This window comes from Argiope bruennichi, chromosome 8 (assembly GCF_947563725.1).
Source record: "Argiope bruennichi chromosome 8, qqArgBrue1.1, whole genome shotgun sequence".
In the NCBI taxonomy this organism is placed as follows: domain Eukaryota; kingdom Metazoa; phylum Arthropoda; class Arachnida; order Araneae; family Araneidae; genus Argiope; species Argiope bruennichi.
In genome coordinates this window covers 14872566-14896549 of record NC_079158.1, presented here as the reverse complement: position 1 = coordinate 14896549, position 23984 = coordinate 14872566, and the positions used below count along the sequence as shown (strand labels likewise).

Genomic DNA, 23984 nt, shown 5'->3' with positions numbered 1-23984 from the left:
AGATATCGCATGATATCCTTAAACAGAACATGTTGGTTTGGCCATAGGAACCACTAACAAAGTTACTTAGCATTGGTAAATTATTTATTCAATGCATTTCGCTCGCATCTTCTAGTATAAGGAATTATGCATATAAATTGCATTATGCATATACATTGCATTATGCATATGAATTGTATTATGCATATACATTGCATTATGCATATGAATTGTATTATGCATATACATTGCATATATGACCATTATGAATATACATTGTGGTACATGTTCCCATGAATAGAAAATGCATGGAATTCATCAAAAGAATATGCTGGTCCGACAGTTGGAATTGCGAGAAAAAATGTTCATCATTAATAAACTGTTCAGGCAAGAATTACTTCTCGCTTTTTCCAACATAAATGAGCGCAGCATCGTGCATAAAAAATTATGGAATCAAAGCAATGCATGTGCTGCAATTCTGGTAACCAAATGTGCTGGAATATATTGAGCTGTTAATCAAAATTATGAATATCTGGAGAATTAAAGTAATTTCTTCAAAATAGAATATTGTAATATGAATGTGGGTGGGAACTCGCAATTGACAGTTTGCTTTAAAAAAATGCAGAAGAATTCTTTAAAAAGTTTTTAATTCCCATTACTCAGGCAATTTTTAATGCCCATGTTGGCGTTTAAATAAAGGATGCATCTTATTTCTGTAATATATATCATGACAATTTGGTCCCTTTTTCTTTAGAATAATTAATATTATGCAAATGTTAGTCATTTCTCCTTGTCACTATAGATTGAAACGAATATGACACTACTAAAAGTTTAAAGTATCTCCAACTACTGCTCTAAGATTGATGTGGTAACATTTTCTGTAACTCGATAATAAATTCCTTTTCGATTTCTGTCATGTAGAATAAATATAAATATCGAATTTTATTTATTTTTGCATCATTTTTTAGTTTACCTGTGATGACATCAGTTCAGTTTATAATTTTTAAACTCACAAAATTTATGAAATTTTTGTGACTTTTTACAAACGGAGTGAGTAGTCGATGTTTTTCTTCTAAAGTTACTAACTACATTTTAAAAAAAAATTTAGTTATTTTCTTCATGAAATAAGAGTTACTTTAAAATTTTTAATTATTTTCTTCATGAAATAAGATTTTTTTTTCTTTTCCTAAATATAAATGCATTTTTGACAAATTTAAACCAATTTTCATTGATAATTTTAAAAGACATTGTTTTAAAGGATTGTTTATTATTTTATTTTTTTTATTTTTTTCCATTTTAATTTTATAAAGTTTTAATAACCTAATAACTTCGGAACCGGAGGTTTTCAGGTTCAAGATCCGATTCCACCGAAATCCCGTCGTGTAAGAGGATCTGGTGCATGTTAAATCCGTCGGGATCAAACGTCACCCCGCTGGTATGGTGTGGAAGAAGGGGGTGTCAGTTCAGGTATCGTCTCTGTCATCTGACCGTTATTCAAAATTACGAGGTTTGTACCAACATAGCCCTAGTGTTGCTTTAAAATAGTTTGGCTATATTGACGTCTTAAACTTCTCCGAGAAGGCAGATCTATGTAGTTCTGCCTGCTTTCTTCCAGCTTATCGATGTCTTTTCTATTCATTTCTAGCCTCATAATCTTGATCAGAAACAAATTCTGGTTGATCCAGGTTCCACAAGCACTTGCTCAAATCTCTTAGTCGTGTGTGACAACGCTATCTAGCCAAAACTTCTTCTCAATAGCTATAAATGTTTTCTTCAAACAAGCGCTCAGTATACACCGATGCTAACCAATCCTGCGTCTGATGACACTGTGATTCGTTGTCACTCGTTCTGCAAAAAAATTCGCGCGTTTCTTTTTTATAGTTTGTTTTGGTCACTATACACAGCCCTTATTATGCTTAATTTGTATTTTATTTGTTACTTTACGTTTAGAAATGCAATCCAGTAAGTTTCATCTTTTTTAAGACTGTCTATGTATTTTTTAGAATTTTTGAAATAGGAATATTTTAAATTTATCATCGAATGATAAGCACATGATTTTGTCCGTTATTCCAAAGTTACTTCTTCGGTTCTTACTTCTGCTCAAGTGCTCATGCACAAAGATGCAATACAATTTGCCAATTTTTTTTTTGTTTTTTGAAATGCAAACTTATGTTTTAGGTACTACTTTAAAAAAAGTCAAGTTTCATTTCGAAGTAATTCATCTCTTATAAAGTGAAGCAACTTTCAGTCTAGTTTTTCTTATAAAAGCTTTTATGCTAAAAAGAATGGATTGATTTTCAGATAAAGGAAAGGAAATTTAAAATTTCTTGGAAAGCGAATTATGTTTTACCAAAATAGCATCGTACCAAGCGTGCGACTGCATGTTTTCCGAAGAGATAAAGTCCAATTTTTATCCGGGCCACGTACGACAGGCGTTCGACTTTATAAACTATTTCTGTCATTCCTGCAAATGCAAAGAAAGATTTTTATTTCATTTTCCTGAAAGGGGTTTCGGAGAATTTTGCAAAAAATGTAGAATACCAGTATTTGGAAGCAGATTTATAAGAAACATTACTGTTAAAATTCAAGAGTATTTCAAATGCACTGAATTTTATAAAAGATATTTTTGTACATTTTATCTTATTTATACAGGCTATTTGCTTACTTAAATATACATTTGGAAAAATATAAATGTTAAAGATATTTTTCTATCATTTGTGTGAATAGTTTTATTTGTTATGCTATTCGAATTATGCACCGCAGAAAATTTTATTATTGTATCGATACAATAACATTGAATATTTAAAAAAAAAAATACAGATATCAGAAAAGTAGAAATTAGTAATATTATTAATATTTGAACTTCCATGAAAGAACAGATATTATCTATTAAAATTTTATGCTTTAAAATCGCGGTTTTGAAATTTAAATGTAATTTCTATTCTATTTAGTGATTGATTGTTTTAATTGTACTCATACATTATCAAAGAATAATAAGAATATATTGTAGAACTAAGATCATAAAGCGATAATCTAGATATTTATTCATCGTAATTGTATTATATAACTGAAGTATGCACGTTTACCTTGCGCATGGCAGAAATGTAACGTTTAATAGTTACTTTAATTTTTTCACTGCCAACAAATAGCATGTATTACGATGCCAAATATTTAGAAATTCATTTTCCATTAGAGTCTTGTCTTTCGGTCTGTTGAATCTCATGTAAATTTTTATTGCTAATACGGAAAGACATTTTAAAGGACGGTGTATGATTGAATTAAAATTGGAAAGGGAAGCAATTCAAAAGAATTAGAAATGTGCACCTCATACAGATTTCTTTGTCAAGAGGTCTCCTGGTACGTCAGGCCAGAAATTGGCTCGCAAATCACAGAAAATTCAGATCAGGCAAACAATTCCATTTCTCGATGACAATTGCTCTTCTTGCGTAACGAAGGGCTGCGGTGGCCTGGTGCCATTGCGTTGCGAGGTCCGTCCCGAAGTAGATCTAGTGTTGCTTTAAAATAGGATGTTAATATAACTAACTAAACCAAACTAATATTTCTCACCGAAACAAGGCAATTTTTCTGGAAACTGAGAAGTCACTTTTCAAATATATTTAATTTTGATGTCATATAAGGTGAATAACTACGTCGAAAAATCCACTATTTGAGAAAATATGAATGACCTTTTATTAAATATTCTTAATGTGTGAACTATTTTCTTCATAAAACCGTTTGAATTTTGTTTTCAATTCATTGTTTTGGGGAGTGACACTGATTTTTATATTTGCATTCGTATATGTTTAATGGTAATTTATATCTTTAAAAGCTATTTTCTCAAATTCTAATCTTTGATATTATGAGGTTTTTGTTACTAAAAATTAAAATCAAATACATACTGTTACGAAATTTTCGGGTTCGTTTGGATAGTGGAAGTTATATGGTATAGAGAACGCTCAATCAGCAGGCGGCAGTAGAAAAAAAACGACGTTTATTTACACGAAGACACACAGGACAACACAAGAGGACAACTATATACAACATAGAAGACAATTATCTTCAGCCGAGACGTGACACAGCAGCACACAAGACTCCACTGCAGACAGCTAAGTTCAGCACTAGCTTGACTCCGTCGCTGCTCCGCTAATCTCTGGAAGACCAGTTCTTTACCGTCGATTCCGACTACTCTCCGCCTACTCCGGCAGCTGCAGACTGCCTCCTTTTATAGGTCTCAGGAGGCGGGGCTAGAAGCCTCTCAACCAATCAGGAACGTTCGAAGCGTATCTCGGTTCCTAATGGACGGATCGGGAAAATTCTCAATGTTTCGGGTATAATCTATTTTGACGCCATAGTCACCAAATGGTCTCCAAGTTTGTCGCTAAGCTTTGGGACCTCCGACGCGACACCCGGACTCCGTCCAACACAGACGACTGTAAAACGGTCTTTCTGATGATGGAACCAACTATGCTGGGAAGCAGCATCACAGATTCGTAACGATACTTTTTGTTAAAATTTGGTATAATAATTTCTCAATATGTTCTATAGTTCAAGAACTAGATAATAAGCAAATTTTTCACTCAGAAATATTCTGCATTTTTTTTTAATGTTTCATAATGCAAAAAAAAAAAAAAAAAAAAAAGGAAAATTTCAAATTATTTATCAGTTGAACCCCAATATTTAAAGAGTGGATAGAAATACAGATTATTCTTTTTTCAGAAACTAGATATACGAGGGGTGATTAAAAAAAAATTACAAGGCAAATGAAAAATTCTTTATTAACAATAGACACAGGTAATTAAGATACATATGTGGCGGTCACTTCTCTATATAATCACCAAACCTGTTGAGGCATTTATCACACCGCTGGACCAATTTATTTTACCCGTCTTGTATTTAACAGGTCTCTGGCTATTGAGTAGTTCTCGGCACCTTTTTAAACATCACCGTGTGATCTGAACCTTGTTTCGGATAAGTTTTTTATCAATACCGAGAAAAGGAAATAGGGATGGCTGCAGACCTCCCACCTGAACGTTTCCAGCAATCTTTCTGTCCGCTTCAAAAGAACGCAGCATTTCGTCACCTGTTGTCTCCTCATTGCTTCACATCCAGCACACTTCAACGATTTGTCTGTGAATTTCCGATGGGGACACATTCTTGACCCATACAAATCATATCGCGACTTGCACCTCTGTGCGAGCCCACTTCTCTAGACATCTTGCCATTACTGTCGCTGTTTCAGGTCTCGGTACTAACATTATCTACTCGAACGACCGGCCTAAGGCAACTAGCGTCATCTGTCTAAACTCTGGGTAACAATAATTCCAACCACAATTTCTACTTTCCAAATACTGCTGCTTGTAAACTTTTTTTTTTGGATCACCCCTCGAATATTTCTTAAACTATAAGCAAAATTTTTTATAATGCATTATTGTCTCGAACGATATCAAATTGAATCCTTCGTCATTCAAATCCTTTTTCAACTGAAATGCCTTTTTCTAATTATTAAGAAAAAAGAAACTGGGCAATTTTATGTACTGTAAAGATGAAACTTAAGTGATTTGAAAATAATTATTTTGAGAAAGCAGATAAATTAGTTGTATTAAGTTTTAATAAAATGTAAAATTTTTTTGTGTGTATTCTGCTCGATGTTTTCTTTACTGCAATGTTTTTTTGTGTATTCTATATTGCAATGTTTTAAGAGCAAAAACAGTCTTAGTTAAAACTTTGGTTTTTAGGAATTTTTGAAAATAATAAGATTGTAAATTGGTTAAATTTAAAAGCCTTTTCTCATATAATAATTTTTTATCCATTTGATAACTGAATAGATATATATTCGAATAAAAGTTCATTAGTTTGAAAGATCTTTATTTTTTATTGCGTTTTAAAAATCGTCAACTTATTACTGATAGAGAAAAAACGGAATGAATCAGAAAATTTGGGTTTTCTTTTAAAGTACTTTTAATTGAAGCGAGGTGTGGAATGCTTCTGATTTATATCAATCTGAGAATGAAAAAAAAAATGAAAGTTCTTTATTCATTTCTCTAACTTTTTTCACTATCAGCAAAAAAAAAATCCACTTAAACCAACATAATGTTTTCGCACAACTCAGTTTTATTCGCGCAGTTTTTCTTCTCCATTCTTTTCCTGTAAGGTGCGCTGCATTCAACAAGGGTTGTTTCGGGTTACAATTTAATTATGGAATATCCTTGGGTGAAAAACTTCTTTTTTCGCAAGGGCCCATGGCTTTCTAGTTGAAAAGAAGGAAAGGAACGCATATTATGCATTCTCTCATCACCCATTAATGAGAATTTTTTTAAGGCTTTGATATGCACTTTTTTTCTTTGCTTATTTTCTTTTGTCATTGAAATACCGGGGAAGAGTTTAAACTTTTTCGTTTTCAGAAGATTTTTTTTTTTTTTCGTGAAGTCTTTGATATAAAGAAAAGCAAGTCCTCTTATAGTTTTCGTTCTTCAGTTTTCTGTTCTTTGGTAAAGTCGTCTAAAAAAATTGTAAAATGTTTTGTAATTGACAGTTATTGTTTCCCTGATATCTTGAATTTTTTTTTTTTGAAAGGTGAAAAAGCATTGAATTATGTGAAATAATTCCTTGGTTGAAAGAAAATTTCCCTTTCTTTTGAAATAATTTGTTGATTTACCATCAAGAAAGAGCTTGGAAAAATTAAGCAAAAAAAAAAAAAAAAAAAAAAAATGCATTTTGAAATCAAACAAAATAATAAAATAGTAAGCAAGACAATTAAATCATACTACTTAATTACTTTATCGGCTAATGTAAAATATTTCATTCAATGAATTTCACTTAGTAAAATAAATATCGGTTTCATCGATATAAAAAGATAACTTCAATGTAAAACATGCATATTTTGTTCTTTTTGTATTGTTTTTGCAGTTATGTTTTTTTAAAAAGTAACCCTTTCTCACCCGAAATTCTTCTTTTGAGTTCCACTGGTTCTAGGTATTTCTGTATGCGAAATGTTTGAATTAAATATTTTATATGTGACTTACTTTCAATGTCTTCCTTTGAAAAGCATTTTAAAATTGAAATTTTGTCAGATATTTAGCTGACATTGTATTATAGAAGCCTTACATTGTTCCTTTCATTTTTCTATACACTTTCTTAACTTTTTGTCGAATCATGTGATATACGAAATACAAACTGAAAGGAACTGATGATGTCGTGTCCGCGTTACCACGGAAAGGGGTTGCAGTAGCTTCTGAGGGTAAAGCCCCTGAGCTCCCGAGGGCAGAAGTCTGACTTCTAGCTCATGAAACTCGCACACATTCGCTTGCACAACTCCTTTTTACAGGTGGGCACATTCACACACCTCACAGATAGAACACAGATGAAGAACAACCATGCCCGAACCGGGATTCGAACCCGGGAACGCCCAGATCACGGGGAAGACACACTACCCCTATGCCAGGACGGTGGCAACTGAAAGGAACTGATTAGAAAATTACCATCAGCCTTTGTTTGCCAAGTCGTAACATGTCCATAAACATGCTTACCCGCTTAAGAAAATTTATTCAGCATTGGAATTTTGTGTTACTGCGATATATGTGTCATGATTAGTGAACTATCTAAAGGAATTTTTGTGTATTGATTCAATGAAATAAATTCAATCCCCTATAGAAAAAATCAAAACTAAGTGAAAGAATATTTTTAATTATTCATTAATGTTATAGGAAATAATAACAGTACTTAAGATTGAAAAGCTTTAAAATAGAGAAATTTCCTTCATTATTTTTTTTTTTTTTTTTTGAAATTGAACTCTAAATGTAATGACCAGAAAATTAAGAAACACACGCACCACCATTAAAACAAAACTTATTCATTAATAAAATTTAAAAAAATAGCTTAATCTTATCACAAACGATTGCTGGAAAATTCTCAACCTTCACTACAGATGACAACATTCAGTAAGCTCAAGAAACGGTTCTCTTCCCCCATATGGCCATAACTGTCTACGATGAATTTCCGAACCTTTCACAACCAACGATCAGAGGAATTATTTCACTCGATTTAAGGCACATTGTTCTTAGATGATGCAAACATCTAATAACGCGAATATGATCTATTTGCTATAGAAAGAAGAAAAATGGAGTTATTTTATTATTCTTCCATAGCACTATCTCAAGAATATAAGAATATAATGAGCATAGATAGAAGTGTGTGAGGAATTAAATCTAATTTGTATATAATTTTTGATTTACCATCCTAATGAACCATCATTAAACGTTAGACATTTAATCTCCTTTCATATATGTATGTAATGTATTACACTATAATTGCAATTACAGTATTATTGCAACTTCGATTACTGTTTTTATATTTATTAATGAAGTGTAACTCTTTATTTTATGCATAAAAATAAGAGAAGAGCTAAACAAGAAGTATTTCAACATGGCCTGCGTTGTTATGCTAATATTTTTCATAAGGAAACTTTGGTTTGTTCTGTTACATCTTAACAAAAAATTATTCATACGGCTTCAAGAGCTTATGTAGAAGAATCAACATTAGAAAGTCATTATTTTTTTCTCATGAAATAAAATCCCAATAAGAATTAAATTTGTTTGTTTGTTTCTTATGGCACTTGCCACTGACAAGCCCGCTGTTACGAAGACAGCGATTTAAGCCTGAGGGGGAACGTCTCTTATTTTTTATAGCAGCACCAACTAGGGCCAAGAGTACGACTTTGCCACTCACGCATCATTCATTCGCTTGCACAACCCCTTTTTACAGGAGGGCACATTCACACATCTCACAGATAGAACAACAGAAGAACAACCATGCCCAAACCGGGACTCGAACCCGAGACGCCCAGATCACGGGGAAGACGCGCTACCCCTATGCCAGGACGCCTGCAGAATTAAATTTATAATCTATTATAAATATAATATCAAATCTCCAAATGAGAGAAACCCAATATTATGTGATTGATTTTTTCTGTTCAGTAAGACGAAATAAACATGTAATATTTTTGTTCTGCAATCTTTTCATATTTTTAAATCTCCCGGTGGAAGCAGACAAAATAATTTCATGCACCGTGTATTCAAATAAATGAATAAAATGTAGTCATGAAAATGATTCGTTTTCCTCTTCTATTAAAATTTTGTGGGAAAAAAATCAGCTTTATCAATAAACTGACTCAAAACCCAATATGTGTTAGCTATAATTTACTGTTTATTTTAAAAGAAATAGGATTACAAAAAATTAACGGAATTAATATCCCACAGTTAAAAAATATAATTTCTGTTATCATTTTTTGAAAATTAAGGCAAGAAAGTCTTTTAAAAAACAATATATTGTTTAAAATATTTATAAAAAAAATTTAAAGTAGCCTTAGTAAGCCTTAAAATATTTCATTTTCTTAAAATCTTGAAAATAATTTAAATTCTCAATAATCTTTTTCTTTCCCCATATCCCAATTTTCACACAAATGACTAAATTGAGACAAATATTAAATGTGCATAGTCATGTATGAATCTTTATTTCGAGGCTACTTTTCCAATACTCTGTGAGCATTTTTATTTATTCTAGATTCAACCGAATTGTCCTGTTATTTTTAGAAAATAGTTCATCAAGAGAGTTTCCCCTCGCTTTTCAAACGATTTAGAACTTCCCGAGTCTTTTGCCAGTCGGCAGGTGTTTTGAGCGCCGTCTCGCGGCCAACTCTGTTCTATCCCGCAGACAAAAGGCTGTTGCATTCCAATAAGAAAACATTCCTTAGTCAGGTGTGCCAGGAAATATGCTCGCGCTGTAAGACCGGTATGCCTCCTGTGCTCTGTTTGATTGACGTATTTCAAATTTTGATATATTGCTCTTCAGGATAATACCAGCTTTTATTCTCTACACTTTTAGATTCTAAAAAATAATTTCTATTTTCCAAAAATTTAATTTTTGGAAAGAAATTTCTTTCCTTTTTTTGACTGGATTAGCGTTAGAAATTATTGAAAAAAAATGAAAATATATATAGAGATGTAAACTAATTAATTAAATCGTAGAAATTTGGATACTGAAATTGATCAGTTGAATAGAAATTATTAATTCGTACATACTAAGAATTTTGAAATCATTCTTAAATCATTTTTTTTTCTTTTACTTCTGTAGAAACTAAGTTTGTAAACTGTTTGATCTACAATGTTATAGATTTGGGACACTGCTTATTTTGTCTTTTTAAAGCAGCATTCATAATTATAAACCGTGGGAATAAGTTTTCGCTAAATATACATGAGACAAGAAATTCCTTCGTGCATGTAACAATGGGTTGCCAGCATACGAAATCAGCAACAGATGATTGTTCTGGAAAATGTGACGGTGTGATTGAAGAGTCGAATCAAGTCATGAACTCGCATGTGATGGAACCAATCGAAACAGTTGAAGTGACCCAGAAACAAAAAGAACTCATTTTAGGAATTTGGAAGGAGCTAGTAGACAATATTTCCAATGTTGGTGTCATTACATTTATGAAGTAAGTACCTTTGTTTAATGACTGATGATAAAAATCCCTTTAAGGGCATAGAATTGTTTTGCTTGCTATATATGCCATATATATATTTAAGGCTTACATTAAAATATGGAGGTTGAGAAAAGTATCGTATCGAAGTAGCTTTAAATAAAAATACGAGCTTGGAATAATTATATCATATTTTTGTTTTTAAAGATGAAAATTGGGATTAAAAAAATTTTTCATAAAAGCGTCCATTGAAAACATTTTGATGGATGGCGGTAGTTGTGTAAATTGCATTGTTGGTTTTAGTTTTTCCTCACAAAGTGGAATAGTATTCCATTTTCTTTTCAAGGTATATGTTTCAAAATAATTACTGGGTTTTGACTCGCCATTATATGCCTCCTCTTCGAAAGGAAAATAAACCGAGCTTGATAAGTAATGTAACATATGTAAAATATGAAGAAGTATTCCTTTAACGAAAATACCTAGTAGTAAAAAAAGTCAAGACGGGCATAAATGCGCTTTTCTTTGCGAAGCAACGCTTGATTATTCGTCTGCTACAGGATTTATTTAATCATGTTCTAGCTTGTGCCTACATACTAATAAGTGAGTTTATATTTTAAGGGGTCAGTGGACTTCATTATGAATTTTTGAGATTTATTCATTTAGAATTATGAATATTGAGGCATATTTATTTAATATAAATGCGTCAAATATCTTTAAATAATCATTTAAAGAAAATTTATAATTTTTTTTAAATAATTTCTAACAATTGCAAAATATTTAAAAAAAAATAAAAAAAAATTTTCTATTTTTCTTATTATCCTATGAAATTGCGTACGGAATAAAATTATGTATGATTATGATCAACCAATTATAAATTTAAAAAAATATTTTATATGTATATATATGAGCTGAATTTTCATAAGAATTGCTTTTTGTAAACTAAAATTGACGTTTAACTATCTAAATGAACTCGAAACGTAACAATGCATGCTCAGTTTTCTTGTAATGTTTAATTTTAAATGACTCATGAACATTTAATCTAATTTAAAGACATTTATATATAATTAGAATATTGCTTTAAGAAAAATTATTAATTATATATTTACTCTTCTAAGATGGTCCAATATTCATTCTATAGAACAATACTTTTTTATAATTTTAGTTTAATATAAGTGTATATTTTGTAATGAAATAATAAAAAAATAAATTTTCATGCTCTTCTTATTGTTTTACTAATTTCAAAGTCTACTGTTAAAGAATTTATCCTTAAAGAATTTATTTATTTTTGAAAATTGTATGCTAAATTGTTTTTCTTGTTTTCTTTAAATACAAAGAGATAAAATGAAATAATAATTAATAGTTGCAAAATATGTAATAAATATATACTACTGAATTTAATTCTAATCCATCAGCTGAAACTATGTAAAGAAACTTACTAATAATTTGTATAGCTAAAATCATTTCTTAAAATTTTTTTCTTAAAAACGGAACGAAAATATGAACCAACTCAAAATTAAGTATGTTTTTCTATGCTGCAATTAATTTATTAGGTAATTTATGTAAACAAAAAATGATTTAATTTTATAGTGCATTCATATTGTTTTGTATATAATTGCTATGTTCGGAGAAATTTCCAAAACAAAATGTTTTTACAGCTATAATTAACACTGATAGAAAATGTTAAACGTCCACAAAATTTCGATAAAGATTTTCCTTCAGTGTTTGTATATGTTCAGATTTAATTTTGCAATACTTAAAACTAGCTTGTGTGTGTACCAAATATTATAATGCTAAAGATAAAAAATGCTTAAAAACATTTTAATTTAAAACAAATTTCGTAATAAGATATTGTTCCTTTTTATTTGCATTTAATTTTATAAGTAAAATTAAATAACAAGTTTGTTTATTATGATTTATCATTTTATTTTTTACTTAATGATTTTAAATGCGTTTTTCTGAGGTAAAATGACATATTTTTGAAATGTTATCCAAAGAGAGGATATGAAACAAATTGGAAAAGGTTCGTAAAACCATTCCTGACATTCATTTAAATTCATACATTAATTGAAATATACAGTTTAGTATATATTTTGTCCTTGTTGGAATTTTAGTATGCAGAAAAATTATAAAAAGTTTTTTGTAATAATAATTTTTTTCAGTTTTAATTAAATAAGTTTCAATCAACTAAATCCATTACGAAAACAGTGGTTTTTTTAAAAAAACTTTTACTATGATTAATGAAAAATTATATTGTCAAACAAAATAACATAAACTATTAAACATAAATTTGTTAAAATAAATTATTGCATAAAAAACGTAATAAATAATTATATTTTTTTATTGAATTAATTTTTTTTAAAATCTGTAAATTAAAACAACTCGCCTTTATTTAATAACGTGTACTTAATTATTTATCAAAAGAACTAAGAAGGCATTAGTTAGTATAGTGTCTCAAGAAAAATTATTTCATAACTCCAAACCAGAAATAATAATCATATGATAGGGAATATGCAGGATGTTCCAAAAGGTTGTTCATAGCCCTTAAGAATAGACCATGCATATGGAAAACAACAATAAAATTTTGCTTTATTACTTGAGAAAGGTGAGCCATTGCAATGAGTTCGCTGTCATTGAAATCAAAGATGTACTCGAAACAATGAACAGTCTAGATTTAAAGAGAGACGATTTCAAGAGCATGACAATCCAGAAGCAGTAGTATTTGCATAATTAAAGATTACTTGTAATGGAACTGATACAATAATGGTAAATTGACTGAATATCGTTAACAAATTTTTGGAGTAATTCAGGAACATTCACACAACAGTATTATTGTTTTATTGTTAATTTCTATTCCATTGAATTGTTTTTATATGTTAATGTGAGAAAGTTCTTTGTAACTCCCAACATTTGCATTTCTGATTCCTCTTTCTATGCAAAAATGACTTCTGTCTGCATGAATGACCCATAAAATTGGTGAACGTAAAAACGAAAAATAATGAAATCTTAACTGCGGTGTGTGTATGCAAATTATGATAAAGTCGCTTGTGTAGAAGTTCAGAGATTTTATATTTTTCTAGCTTTAAGGAAATAATATAGTTTTCAGTTTTTGCCTTCGCCTAAGCCATGACAAAAATATCGTAACGTACTGTATCTTAAGGCAGAATGCAAGAAGAAGAGTTCGTGAAAATATATTCAGAGCTGATATATTTTTACAAAGATATCTACAGACTTTGCTGCTTGGTGTTTTAGGAAAAAATATAGCATAGATTTTAAGTTATAGTGAAGCGAAAATTCGGTAAATTAAAAAATTATTTTTAGAGGCATAGATTATTTAGAAATTATATATGACATGTAAAAATTCAATTTATCCGCGTTTTTAAAATGAATTATTTCAAACCACTTGAATTCAGACCTCATTTTAATGTCTGAATTGTGCGTGTTTTTTATTCCGTAATTTAGAGTTTATAAACGCGTAAAATAATGATTTCTCATCTAAATTTAGAAAAAAAAAACTTTTTAAGTTATATAAGCTCTGAATATATTCCATTGCTCTCTTTATTTCTCATTTCTTTCTATTCGGAATCTATCGTTTCTTAATCAAGGCTCTGACAAAAAAAAAGTTTCTTAAGTTCTACTGAAAACTGAATTTTTCTCTGAATAATCATGAAAGTTAGTAAAGAACTTCATTTAGATAACTCATTAGCGTTTTCCTTTAGCAGAAAATAAATCTTGCATATGGAATTTTCTTTTCTTTTAAAAGGATTTCTTTAAATCATAGATTTATTTTTTTAGTTTTTAATTTTTAAGATTCGAACCTTTCCCAAGCAACGCTACTATTCAAATTCCTCATCGGACAGTGGCACTGTCTTGGAAAGACATAGAGCTAAAACGAGAGAAAAAAATAGAGCTTGAGTGTGCATTTGTATCTTACTCTCAGAAGGGAATTTAGTTGAGAAAACATTTTCATTTTACAGTTTGCACATTCAACGAGGGAAAATATTAACTCCTGCGATTAGAAAATAATTATTCCTTTCTTTTATACAACTCTTAGATAATATATAGGTAAAATATTGCAATCGTCAAAAAAAAAAATGGAGCTTGAAATTTTAAATATTTACATTTATCCTGTGTATTAAATTTTACCCTCCCTGAATCAGAAATACATGTTTTCATTCTATTTGTCTGTCTGTGAACACGATAACACATAAACGCTGAAATTTAGCATGCGGAATTATTTTCAAATTTGAACGCTTTCTACCCTGATGATGTCTGATTATTCCAGTGCTAGTGAACTCGATAATTGCAAAACGCGAAGAGGCTAGATAGATAAAATTTAATACACATATTAAAAATATAATGTACAGATATTTTTCAAATTTTGAATCAAATCCATGACAACAATTTGTCGTCTGTCGATCTGAACTTTCGCATAAATATAAACACAATGACTTTAAATCAATGAAATTTTCTGTTATCTTGTGATACAACTATTGTTTTGCTTCAAATTTTGGTATCAGTTGCGGTAAGAAAGAAGTCCAAAATACGTATTCGCACAATTAATTCAATAAAAATACTATATTCTTGCCCAATATTTATAATTCTTAATTATCGTTCACCAATGCCATGTAAAGAATTCGCAGTAAAGGTCCATAATTTTATGGGATAAAAAATTTATTGCAAAATATGCGAGAAAGTTTAGGGGAGACCAGTCTCACTGGTTCTTTGGATGCACGTAAATTGAAATTATTATATATATTAAATGTGAAATATTTTTGATTAAGAAGACGCAGGAAACTATTCGACAATAATTGAAAATGTTCAATTTTTATTTATTATCAAGATTTATTCGTCAGATCCTTAAGCAACTGAAGGAGAAGTCTGAAGGAAAAGACAGAAAGCAGGTAAAGCAGCTCTTGGGAATATCATTGTTCAGCACATTCAGAGAATTCGAGTTCAGCACTTTTTAGAATTATAGTGGGAAAACTCAGAAAGCAAAGCAGAATGGTAAAAAAAAAAAAAAAAAAAAAGAATTGTTTTTAGAATGCAGATAAATTTAAATTATTACTTTTATAAGAATTGAAGTATCAAAAATAAATCTTTTTAAAAATTGAAATGAAATCAGAATGTGTTCTTAGCCATCCTCGCTTCATTTAATCATATCTCTTGCAATGAACTCTGGAAAATTGATCAGAGTTCTGTTTGCCGTAAAATATTTTTAGTTAGTTTACTATTTGATTCTAAATATTGCTTTATATTTTTATATTAGAAATATTTGTCTTTTTTTGTTTAAGAGTTCTATAGTTACTTTTCTATTTTCGAATATTTTTATCATATTTTTATATATTCTTATATGCATATCAATATACTTAATTTAGATACTTAACAAAATAACTCAGGTTGAGATTAGCCTCTGTAAAAATGTTATGTGCTTGTCAAGCTTATGAGTTTTTAAAGAAGTCACATCGTCTTAAAGGATTCTGGACAAAATTCTCAAGCTATGTTTGTCGCATTTATCAGTTGGTGTCTTGAAGCAAGTAGGTAATAAGAAATATGGTAAAACATTGTGGGAATTTCAGTACGGCTAATTTTAATTTTGTTTTTCTTGTTTATGGAATTATTAGAGAAGAAAAATACGATTACATTGTATTGATGTATGATGACAATGAAATAGTGCAATACAAAAATTAATTTAATCTTGAATTTATTTCTTCTCCAAATTAGAGGACATATTATGGAAAATAATTGCTTTTTCTATACCTTTAACAACGGGAATGTTTGAAATTAGCCTAAACTTAAACGATTCCAAATAATATTTGCGTTTTAAATTAACCGCTACTTCAATTTCAATACTAATTTAACTCTCAAAATTCTCTAATTAGTGGGCATGCTTTCTTGAAATGTTATTTCACATCTAATGATTAATATTACAATATGTTTATATCTTTACATTTATAGAATGACAGTGGATACCAACTTTTCGATTATTAACTAAGAATGCTTTTGAATTTTTCACTACGACGGTCTACGATATAAAATTTGAAATTTGAACAAAGTCTTACTTTTATAGGATCAGCATATTGGAAATTCTGTTCTTTATAACTCGTAAATGTGGAATAACCTTTCTAAAATATCAAAATCTATAAATTTGAACATTTGCCCTTTAGCTATCACGATAAGAAAGCATATTTATTCATTTATTAAGTTGAAAATGCACGATTAGAAGCATATAACTTAAGCATCAATAAGACAATAGAAAATTAGAAAATAGTTTTGTTTTAAAAATTTTCAGTTTCACTTGACCATTTAACTGATTTATTTTCCGTTCTCAAATTAGATTAAAACTTAGAAATGTTTTGTCATTTTGATTGAAATGAGAAGCAATAGAGTACTTAAGATATTTATTGGTTAAAAGCCATGTTTGCTTTATTTTCTTTTTTTATAAATTGCTTAGTTACTAATAAAAATTTTAAAAATACAACTTGCGATCGATACACTAGCAAACTAGGTAAAAAAATATCTTCATTTTTACTTAAGTTTAATTTGTTGAAAACTTTCTTATCGCGTAATAGATTCATAACTTGTCTTTATTTCTAATCGAATTAGCGTACTCTTACATCGAATTAATTTTAGATACATTTTTGAAAATCGTGTTATATAATTAACGCGTTTAAGAGGAATAAATTCCGATATATAATTAGAGAAATTATTCACAATAAAATAAGAGATTTTAAAATAAATAATTGAATATTAATGACATATTCAGTACATAAGGTAAATAAAAACAGTCCCCAAAAGTGTTTAAACGCATTTCACAAAACTATGTAAACAGAAACCATTTTTGGCGAATGATGTTTCTCTTTAAAAGTGAAGAGAGTAAGTACAATTTAATGTTGCTTAATTTATCATATTTAAGATGAAAATTGCTTTAATAAATTTATTTTTCTTTATCAGAAAAAATGTATATATATTTTTTGAAATTGAGTTAAAACGTTATTCTGTACTATTTCTTCCTTAATTAATGTGGAATTTTAAATTCAACCATCCATTTTTATAAGTCTTACCTGCATAATTTGAATGTAATTGTATGTTTTGTATATTTTTATGCTGCTATAAAGTGTCATCGAATGATGTAATTATTCAGAAATGTATCGGCTGAAAATATAGTCTGCATACCTTTGCTTGAATAAAGTGAAAATTCATCAAATCAATAATTCGAAATGAGTAATATCCCAGCAAAATTTCATTTCCCGTTCTAAAAATAAATTTACGTTTTTGAAACAAAAATTATAAAATTACTTCATAATTTAATAAAAAAGGTCTGTTAATTTAAAAGAATGTTCATTAATAACTAATTCTTCTATATATATATAAAACAATAATTAGTCAGGAAAAGTAGAAGGGATAAAATATACCAACGGAAATAAACTTTTTCGAACGCATATATATATTTTTTAATTTTACGTCGGGAATAAGTGCTGCATTTAGTGATTATCTAGCACTAGATAAAAAAAAAAGATTTTTCGGTGTTATTATAGATAATTAACTCTAATGTAGCTACTAATAATCCACTTTAAGTATAAAATTCTTTTAGCGAAAATCTTTTGTCTTTTTTATGCAAGATACAAAAAGGAAGTCCTTTTATTTTTTCAATATATTTATAGAGAAATTCTTATGCTACAACTAATAATCATTCGTAATTTCTTGCAGATGAAATTGAAGTTTATTTATAAGCTTATTGAATCTAAATCAAACGAATACACTTTATTAAGAAGCTATTGGCTGCTACATTTAGCTGAAGATTCCAAACAGATTGTATTGATTCCATGTATCTTTGGTTTATATTATACAATAGTATATTTAAGAAGGTTGATAGATTTAAATTAGTGTTGCACAATTTTCCATTATGACGGTCTCCGAGATTTGAGTCCGAAAATTCTCATTATCGAGTTTTACTTCAGCATTTTAGAGGCTTGTGAGTTTTGTGGCAATATTAATCAGTACATGCGCTTTGAAATTTTTTTGTCTCTATATGTAAGGTGATATATACAGGGATGGAAATTAGCATATTTCTTAGCATGCACAGTTTCCATAAATTATTTGATTAGTTAATTAGATTATTAAATAATATGTAAATTTGATTAACATATTATCCGCAATAACTAGAAACTTGAAAATACATTGCACCGTCATCAAATGACAAAATTTTCCAAAATTACTATATCAATAGGTTCGGTTATAATAATTACGATTTGAAGATATAAATTACATAATGATAGTTTCAATTAATCTATTAGTGTTCTAATAAATCTTAAGTACATCAAATTATCATAAATTCCTTATTTATGCGGCAAAAAAATTAGCAAATAACAAAAATAAACCCTTGACGAGTACAAATTATTTATTATTATAAATACGTACACACACACACACACACACACACACACACACACACACACACACACACACACACACACACACACACACAGTGCATTTTCCCGCAGGGTTCTTTCGGCACAGAGAGGACGATTCCATTGCTCGCTGTAGGCGAATTTCACTGTATACGATTTCTAGAGTTGAAAACATCATAAACGATTGCATATTTTCCAACCTTAGGCCAAAATACGGGTAGTTGATTCTTTTTCCTTTTTTTTTGTTTTAAGACGCCTTCGATCTCTCAGCCAAATATGGTCGCAATCCTGGTTGTTTAGCAGTAAACCCATAACCGTATGATGCAATCGTTGTTTATTCTAAGGGAGGCAGCAACGAAACATGCTCCAAAAGATTTCTCTGTGGTGAAAAGTCAATAAAAGTACTTCAGGCGCTACTAATTTAGCTTATATAGCCCTTTCCTGTTCGATTTTCTCCATATCTCATTAGCTTCTTCTTGCTTTTAGGCGCCAGAAATTACTGAGATTCCATTCTCCCAACGTTCGACCTTTTCCTATAGTGTTCTGCCCATCTCTGACTATATCTTCGATAAGGGAACACACCTAATTCTTGGAAATCAGGGGATTGATTGAAAGGAGAGAAGAAAGAAAATATAAGTTTTGTTGGAAACTACATGGTTCTTTTAGATTTAATTTATTCTCAGCAAATTTGGAAATTCCCGCACATAAAATTTTAAAAATTATAATTGCATTAACAGAATGATGGTAATTATAAAAAAAATAATATTTTAAACGCCATATTGATAATTTAGATATTAAATATGAGAATAATCAAAATTTTGAGTTAAAAAATAAAATAAAATTTTTTTATTAGGAAACTCAATTTCCATGCAAGACTGGAGACTCCCGCACATGTTGTTACCTTTTCAAACGTTTAGAATGCAAAACATTTCGATAAAATAATGATAAACTGATCATTTTTATCATCTCGGTCACTCAATTTGTGCCTTTTTTTTTTATCTTGGCTGTGGAGTGAACTGCGTTTATAATTGCAAAGTTTCGAATATATAACTAATATTCAATTGAATAGCTAACGTTTTGCTTCAGAATGCGTTGTACAACGAAAATAATTTGAAGAGCGAAGAGATAGCGGACAAATTGGGTCGTATTTGGGATTTGTTTTTTTATGTAATAAAAGCTATAATAGCTATAATTCTATCACACAAATATTTTTACTAATTTTGTCGTATTTATTGTGAATTTCATGTGATTATAAAAAAACGATACATGGTAAAATGCTTTCCGTTGTCACTAATTACAAAATATTTAACAATTACATAAAAATGTAATGTTTTTAATTAAAAATACTTTTAAGTTTTGTTGATGACATTATAACCAGGTTGTGAATTAGCCATTGTATACCGCGTAGTTACCTTTCATAACTAAGCGAAAGATCACAGCGTTAAATTACTTAAGAATTTTAAGAAATATTAAAAATAGTCTTTCGTTGTTTCAACATAAATGATAATCAAAACAAAATTGATGTCTTAAGATTAGAATAAAATATAAATATGAAAATTAAATCTACATAATTAAAAAAAAATATGTTGATCTTTAAAAAACCAGTGGGAATGGTCTTTCACGCATTTCTCTAATGAATGAGAATTTGTGTTTTAAACATGTTTTATTCAACCATTGAAACAAAAATTTAATTCAAATATATGAATACATTAACAAAATCAATATCAAATTTCATATATTTTAGCCATTGTGTTTACATACTTCTGTAATTTAAAGACCAACAGACTTTCAACCGTTTGTCGGATTTGGTTAAAAACTTTATAGTTGTATGCGCCATAGATGTTAAATCTGTGTACCGAATTTTATCCATATCGCTTTCTTGGTTTTGTAATTATATTGTTAACTTGAACAGTCATGCAGACCGTCATCCTCTGTATAGAATTTGCTCGAAATTTGGTAGAAACTACAAATTTCATCCGTTTGGCCAAATGATTTTTGAATTACCTTTGTCACAGACAGGTAGAAAGAGATTTTCCAAAGAAAAAAAACTATATCAAAGAGATCTGAAATTTGGAGATTTTTCAAAATTTTGAGTTTATATTCGAATACTACAATATAATGTCTATATTTCGTAAACGAGAAAGTGAAAAGAATAGTTATCAATCCTTATGTAGTTCTATTATAACAATGAAACGCAACATTGAGTTGTTGAATTGAAAAACACACATTTTATTCATAAAGTAGAAAGCTATTCGCCACATATTATATGTCGATATATAAATTGGAATTTACAGTAACCATACCGAAGAAGATATTTAGGTAATTAAAAGAATTTGGAAATTGAGCTTCTAGATTATTTTTTTTATTTGCGTATTCATTATAAACCTAGACAGGATGGATTTATTTCTTTTTGATATTGAACTTCAACTACTCCTTATGTAGTTGAAGTTCCCATGTAATTTGCGAAATTCTTTTTATTCAATTTTTAAGGTGTATGTACACACTTAAAACTTCGAAAATCGTTCAAAATACCGAATATTTTTTTTTTATTGCTTAATAATATTCTCTGATTCTTTAGCTTTCAAACAATACCAAGTTGTTGTCAATATTCGAAATATTTCTCAAGTTATAATTATTTTTCTTGAGGTGCTTTCATTAAAAACTCTAGTTACGGGTTTTTTAAAACTCATTTTATGAAGAATGATATTTTCCCACTATGTTGCTTCATTCAAACAATCATAACTCAACAAGAAACTAACCAAATACAGTTATTTATATATCAAAATAATCTGTATGAAATAGCGGATGCTTTGAGCCTCAATCAAAGTTATATTTATAGAAATAAATTTTTTATAGCTGTTTAAATGTTAAAATGACAGAAAAAAATCTCGCTTTTTCTATTCATCATTGATGAAAAAATTGTTTTAAAAAAACTATATATTTTTATAACTTGGTTGAGGCAGACAACATGAAGACTAATATTAGGCATAATTTCCAACTAGAATTGTGTGTATGTACAAATAATAATTTAAGATATCATGTTTCAAAAAATATGCTAATTATCCCATTAAATATTAATTAATAATTAGTGTAATATGGTTTTTTCTCACTGAAATGAATTTAAACATATTAATGACCTACTGTGAAAAAACTAGATTTTTAAAGTTACAATTAAAAAAAAACTTCTAGAATGTACATACACCTTAATTGCTCCGAATTTGAGTTTTTCTTAAGTTTTCTTATCCTATATTCCGGAATAGAATTCCAAGGTACTTTAAATAAAAAAAAAAGTGTAAAAGGTTTTTTGTAGCACTTTATCATTTTTTTGAACTTAACAATTTTTCTTATAGGACATTGTAAACATAAAATAATAATTTTCTTTTCTAACATCCTTTATCCCACGGAAATGGAAATAATCAGAAATCACTTAGTTCTTAGAATTTAAGAAACTTGGCAAAAAATGCTTTTCATTCATTGACAAAACTTTAATCTTTTAAACTATAATTTTCGATTTTTATAATGTTTAATAATTGAAAAAAAAATAAAAGTTAAAATTCGATGGTTCATCTTGGATTATGGAGTTTTATTCAAGTAGCATTTGAACCCTTTGAATTACTAGGAAGGTTTATTTTGTAGGGATATTTTATGCCACTTCTATAATGCATCTGGCTATTTTCAAAGGCAACAATTTGTATGTCATTTTTTTTATTTTAAAATAATTATTTTAAAAAATAGGTTCATTAAAATGAAATTTTAATTTGTAGTAATTAGCCTAACATTCATTCAGTTGATGCCTTTTGCTTTTGATTGTGCGTCTTCTTTTTTCTGTTTGTTTGGAAAAAAATTTTCCAAGAGTGATGCTAAAATATGTTGTCAATTTCAGGTTCGAAACTTGCTATGTAATGCCAAAATCGAAATTATATCAAAACGCCATATGCTTTCAAATATTGGAACCACTAAAGGGTTAAAATTTCGTACACAGATTTAAAATCTGTATTGTAAAGACTTTTGACTAAATAAAATTTTGTGCCAAATTCAATGATGGTTTGGGCATCTGTCGATCTGTATTTTCAGAAACACGTAAAAGTATTAACTCCAAAATTCTCTTTATTAGATATATCAAATTTGGGTGTTTGATTTTGTGCCACATTTTGGTTTCAATCGGTTAGGATAGAACTTGTCTGAAATAGAAATTTCTCCTTTATTAGAAAATTGCAAGAACGTTTTGCAGAAATCATTCTTGCTGTTGACGTATCTTAATATATACAATACCGCATTTTAAAATAAAATATGTTAAAAGAGATCGATAGAAGAATTAAACCAATAGCATATTTAGTTTTAATGTCATAAAAATCTAATATGTTAGTTTCAAAATGGGGTTATGTTACCGAAAGGTGGCGCGTTTTACTGTAGACCCTGATTGATCTCTAAACAGTGGTCTCTGCAGCAGTTCTTGCAAAAACCGATCGTTATTGAGGGGCACTTTGGGCTTTTGGAACAATTTATCGCTTCGGCATAAGTGGCACTTCATGGAACCCAACAGTACCGCTATGTTTTCGTTTCTGCTCTTCTGAAAAAATATTTCGAGAATATTGCCATTACCTCAAATTAATACACATTTGATCGAATACGTATGAACCTCCATACTCCTGAAGATTGATTCTTTTCTCGAAGAATATTTCGAGAATGCAATCATCACTTTGAGTTATTGCACATTCGATCGAATAAATATAAATTGGCCTCCATATTTCTTATGATGGATTCTATTCTGAAGAATATTTCGAGTCATTACTTTAAATTGGTACATATTTATTCGAAGATGTATGCATTGGCCTCCATATTGTTAATCAGCAATTGCGACTTTCTTCAAAAGTAAATTGAAGGATATTATTTTCCAGAAAATATTTGCAATATTGGAAGAGTTTGAAATGAGTCTTTGAGGCGTATATATATATATATATATATATATATCCATTTTCTTTGATATTTTTCTTAGGATGATTATTTTTTTTTTATATTTCATATCCGCCATTTCTGTGCCATTTTGAATCAATGTAATATGTTTGAGATCACTGCTTGGGAAGGGAAGTTTCTAGCATTTTCTTTGAAATCTGTACTGAGAT

The 23984-nt window shown here is 29.2% G+C and overlaps 1 protein-coding gene across 2 annotated transcripts in view; it reads left to right on the top strand.

Moving 5' to 3' along the window:
* The window catches only part of LOC129980502 (neuroglobin-like), a 224005-nt gene that overhangs the window by 78491 nt on the left and 121530 nt on the right, over positions 1–23984 (top strand). Inside the window, exon 1 of one of the 2 annotated variants that reach the window (XM_056090831.1) lies at positions 9996–10468. The exons of the other annotated variant lie outside the window; for it this stretch is intronic. Coding sequence (XP_055946806.1) covers positions 10260–10468 — 209 coding nt within the window. The 5' untranslated portion in view covers positions 9996–10259. Of the gene's footprint in view, positions 1–9995; positions 10469–23984 lie in introns of those variants that run through there. 2 annotated transcript variants of the gene reach the window in all.